The sequence below is a fragment of the Cucurbita maxima genome, unplaced genomic scaffold, assembly GCF_002738345.1.
Source record: "Cucurbita maxima cultivar Rimu unplaced genomic scaffold, Cmax_1.0 Cma_Scf00018, whole genome shotgun sequence".
Classification (NCBI taxonomy): Eukaryota; Viridiplantae; Streptophyta; class Magnoliopsida; order Cucurbitales; family Cucurbitaceae; genus Cucurbita; species Cucurbita maxima.
Window position 1 is genome coordinate 1,620,559 of NW_019272034.1, and position 3,288 is coordinate 1,623,846.

At 34.9% G+C, this 3,288-nt stretch overlaps 1 protein-coding gene and 1 long non-coding RNA gene across 3 annotated transcripts in view; both read right to left on the reverse strand.

Annotated features, from left to right (window-relative positions):
- Nucleotides 1-751: 751 nt before the first annotated feature.
- LOC111492942 (transcription repressor KAN1-like) overlaps nt 752-3,288 on the reverse strand; it is a 3,882-nt gene continuing 1,345 nt past the window's right edge. The window contains exons 2-6 of one of the 2 annotated variants that reach the window (XM_023142480.1): nt 3,115-3,191; nt 2,696-2,741; nt 1,666-1,834; nt 1,473-1,566; nt 752-1,128 (exon numbers count right to left, since the gene is read on the reverse strand). In XM_023142480.1, the coding sequence (XP_022998248.1) occupies nt 1,024-1,128; nt 1,473-1,566; nt 1,666-1,834; nt 2,696-2,741; nt 3,115-3,191 (491 nt within the window). In that variant the 3' untranslated portion in view covers nt 752-1,023. The remainder of the gene's footprint in view (nt 1,129-1,472; nt 1,567-1,665; nt 1,835-2,695; nt 2,742-3,114; nt 3,192-3,288) is intronic. The other variant, XM_023142481.1, reaches the window with a different exon arrangement.
- On the reverse strand, nt 2,085-2,689 carry LOC111492946. The gene is made up of 2 exons (XR_002719944.1): nt 2,445-2,689; nt 2,085-2,205 (listed from the first exon to the last, which is right to left on the reverse strand). It is a non-coding gene; the product is annotated as an uncharacterized LOC111492946 (long non-coding RNA).

Sequence of the window (3,288 nt, forward strand, 5' to 3'; positions counted from 1 at the left end):
TATTTTTTTTTTTTTTTTTTTTGTAGAAATTCTTTGTGGCGATCCCGGTAAAAATAAATGAAGAATTTCGTGGGGATGGGATGTGTTGTCCCCACCTCGCTTGTAGGTATCTCTAAGTCTAACTATCGTTTGAATCGAGTTATCAACTTATTTGAATTAGGCTGAGTTTAAACAAAAGAAAAAAATTATGAGTTGAGATGGCTACGACACTAAAACTAGAGCTAATGGAGATTGAGTTGGTCTAGTAGTGGAGACAGCAGGTGTAACAGCCTAAACCCACCACTAGTTCAAAAGAGAAAGTCTAAAAAGAACAATATTCGTTAGCGGTGGGTTTCGACAACAATCCAAATCCACCATTAGCCCGAAAAGGAAAACCTAAATAAAACAATATTTGTTAGCAATGGGTTTGGGCAACAGTCAGTCCAAACCCACTGCTAGCCCAAAAGGAGATGGCAACAACTCTAAAACTAGAGTTAGTGGAGACTATGCTGGTCTAGTAGTCAAGACAGAGTAGATGCAACAGCCTTAACCCACCACTAGTAGTCCAAGTCCACCACTAGCTCGAAAGGGAAAGTCCAAATAGAATAATATTAGCTAGCAATACGTTTGGGCAACAATCAGTCCAAACCCACCGCCAGCCCAAAAGGAAAAACCCAAAGACAACAACATCCGCTAACAATGGGCTTGAACTATTATAGTAGGATTCTTTAGCTTTGACGGACCAGAAATATGTGGTAAGTAAGACGAGAAATATATCAATAAAATACCATTAGTTTAAGCACCATTCGATTTGATCTGATTTTAGATCATACAAAACTCGAACGTGACCGAACTCGACTCTGTTCCCCATATCTACAATGATTATATAAACATTAGAAGTAATGAGTATCAAAATATGATTCATCTCTTTCATTTGTGTATCTCTATTATCTATTATGATAGCATTAGCAACAATCACCAAGATCAGCAACTCAATCAACAGAGATTCAAAAAAAAAAAAAAAAAAAAAAACAAATTAAGCTGTTAGTCTTCTTTGAGATCCCATTCTGCTCTGCCTAACCTGAATTCCAAGCTTGGCTTCTTGCACTCTGAATTATTGTATCTCTTCATTGCACCTGAATCCCATTCCTGTCACACAAATTTCTTAATCTGTGCCCCGAACCCGATTTTGAATCAATCACTAGACTTTAAAAGTTCGAGTTCATGAACAAGAATCCATAAGTAGGTCATCCGTATTAATCGAGAAGAACACGACCCTACGAAAGTCTACTAAATCACTATATTGGTCCTAGTTTTAGGGTTTCGATATTTATGTGAAAACCGACATTCGTGCGAGAGTTTGAATAGACAATTTTGTACTGACTCTTAGATCTGTATATTCACTCGTGCATCATTGAAAGTGCTTAACTCGACCTAAAATGAAGTTTGAGCTTGAACTAAATCTAATCGATCATAACATTTGTAAACGGTACCTCGATTTGATGCATGGGTTTTTGTTGCATTTGGGTAGATGAATTTGATCTAATGACATCCGTTTCATTAGAGTTTGTTTGTGGCCATACATCTCTGCAAAATCGAGCGAAATCATTCTCGAACATATTCTTAATTTTTATAAATCGATGTATTAAATTTTTTTTAAAACACAAAATGGAGAAACGAACTAACCTCGAAGAATTAGACCAAAGAGTGGAGGAGCCAAATTCCAAATCTGGCGGTGGCTGGCCGGACCGTTCCAATGGAGCTCTTTGATCAGAAAATTGCCTTGAGGCATTGTCCCCTCGGCCCGTGCATATTGTAGGAGATACGTCATCGTCACTCGAACCGTCTGATTGGCCTTCACCAATTAAATAATGAATTAAATCACACGTTTTTTTTTAATGTGAATTCATTTATTAAGTGATTTGAAACTAAAAAAATGAATCCGAACAAGTTTACTTCATATTAAATCAGGAATCTGACACTAAAGTCAATGATATACTATAACTTTAATTATATTAACACTTGAATTTTTCTCAAAATTAAGTGAATTTGAAATTTTGTAAAATAAAATAACATCATAATTAAATTTCAAACAAAAAAAAAACTTTTAACGTCAAATCACGAATTAACTAAAAGTCGATGACCCACGATAAATTTAATCATATCCACACTCATAAGCTACGATTCAAGACTGTTATTCTCTGCTCGAGCTACGATTCACAGCTCCTTCTAGGTTTAACTTTTGCTCGAGTTTCGAAAGCCAAACCTCCCTTAAGTCTAACTTTTAATGTCAAATCATGAATTATAACCCACAATAAATTTAATCGCATCAACACCCATAAACTACAATTCAAGTTTGTTGATTCTCCGCTCGAGCTACAATTCCCAGCTCGTTCTAGGTCTAACTTTCGCTCGAGCTTCAAAAGTCAAACCTCCCTGAAGTTCAACTTTTAATGTCAAATCACGAATTAACTATAATAAAAACTTTAGTCGATAACCCACGATAAATTTAATCACATCAACACCCGTGAACTACGATTCAAGTCTATTAATTCAACGCTCGAGCTACGATTCACATCTCGATTTTCACTCGAGCTTAGAAAGCCGAACTTCTCTTAAGTCCAACTCACACCCTGAACGCCCTAACTCGGGTTAAGAAAACAAATTAGAACAAGAAAAAAGAGAAACAAAAGAAGAGCCAAACAATACGAATTACCTGAGGAAGCTGCTGGCTTGTCAGTGGTCTTAACAGTCCGATACATCTGATAAAGAAAAAAAACAAGTCATTGGGAACTCATTTCATTTAAATTAATTTTTTAATTCTCTTCTCTGAGTTGTGGGCTCTCTGGGACTGTCTAGATTTCATCATTAGTCACGAGGAGTCATTCATATTTGGATCAAAGTTCATATTATTTTGTAATCATGACAACTTTTTCTCTTTCTTTTCTCTTTCAATCTGTTTCAAATCAGAAAAAGATATGAATTTGTGTTTCTGAAAAGGAAGGAAAAAAAGGGCTCACACTGATTGATAGCCATCCATTAAAGTACAATACTCATTCATTGAATCACTGACAACATGAGAGAGAAAAAAAGGCAAGATTTGTGATTACAATGAAGGGTTTTAAAGATGATTACCTGTAAATGGCTCTTGACATGAGCCAATGTTAGATCCTTAACATCCATCAGCTCAAGAACTGACTTTGGTGTTGCTCCTACAAAAAAAAAAAAAAAAAAAAAAAAAAAAAAAAAAAAAAAAAAAAAAAAAAAAAAAAAAAAAAAAAAAAAAAAAAAAAAAAAAAAAAAAAAAAA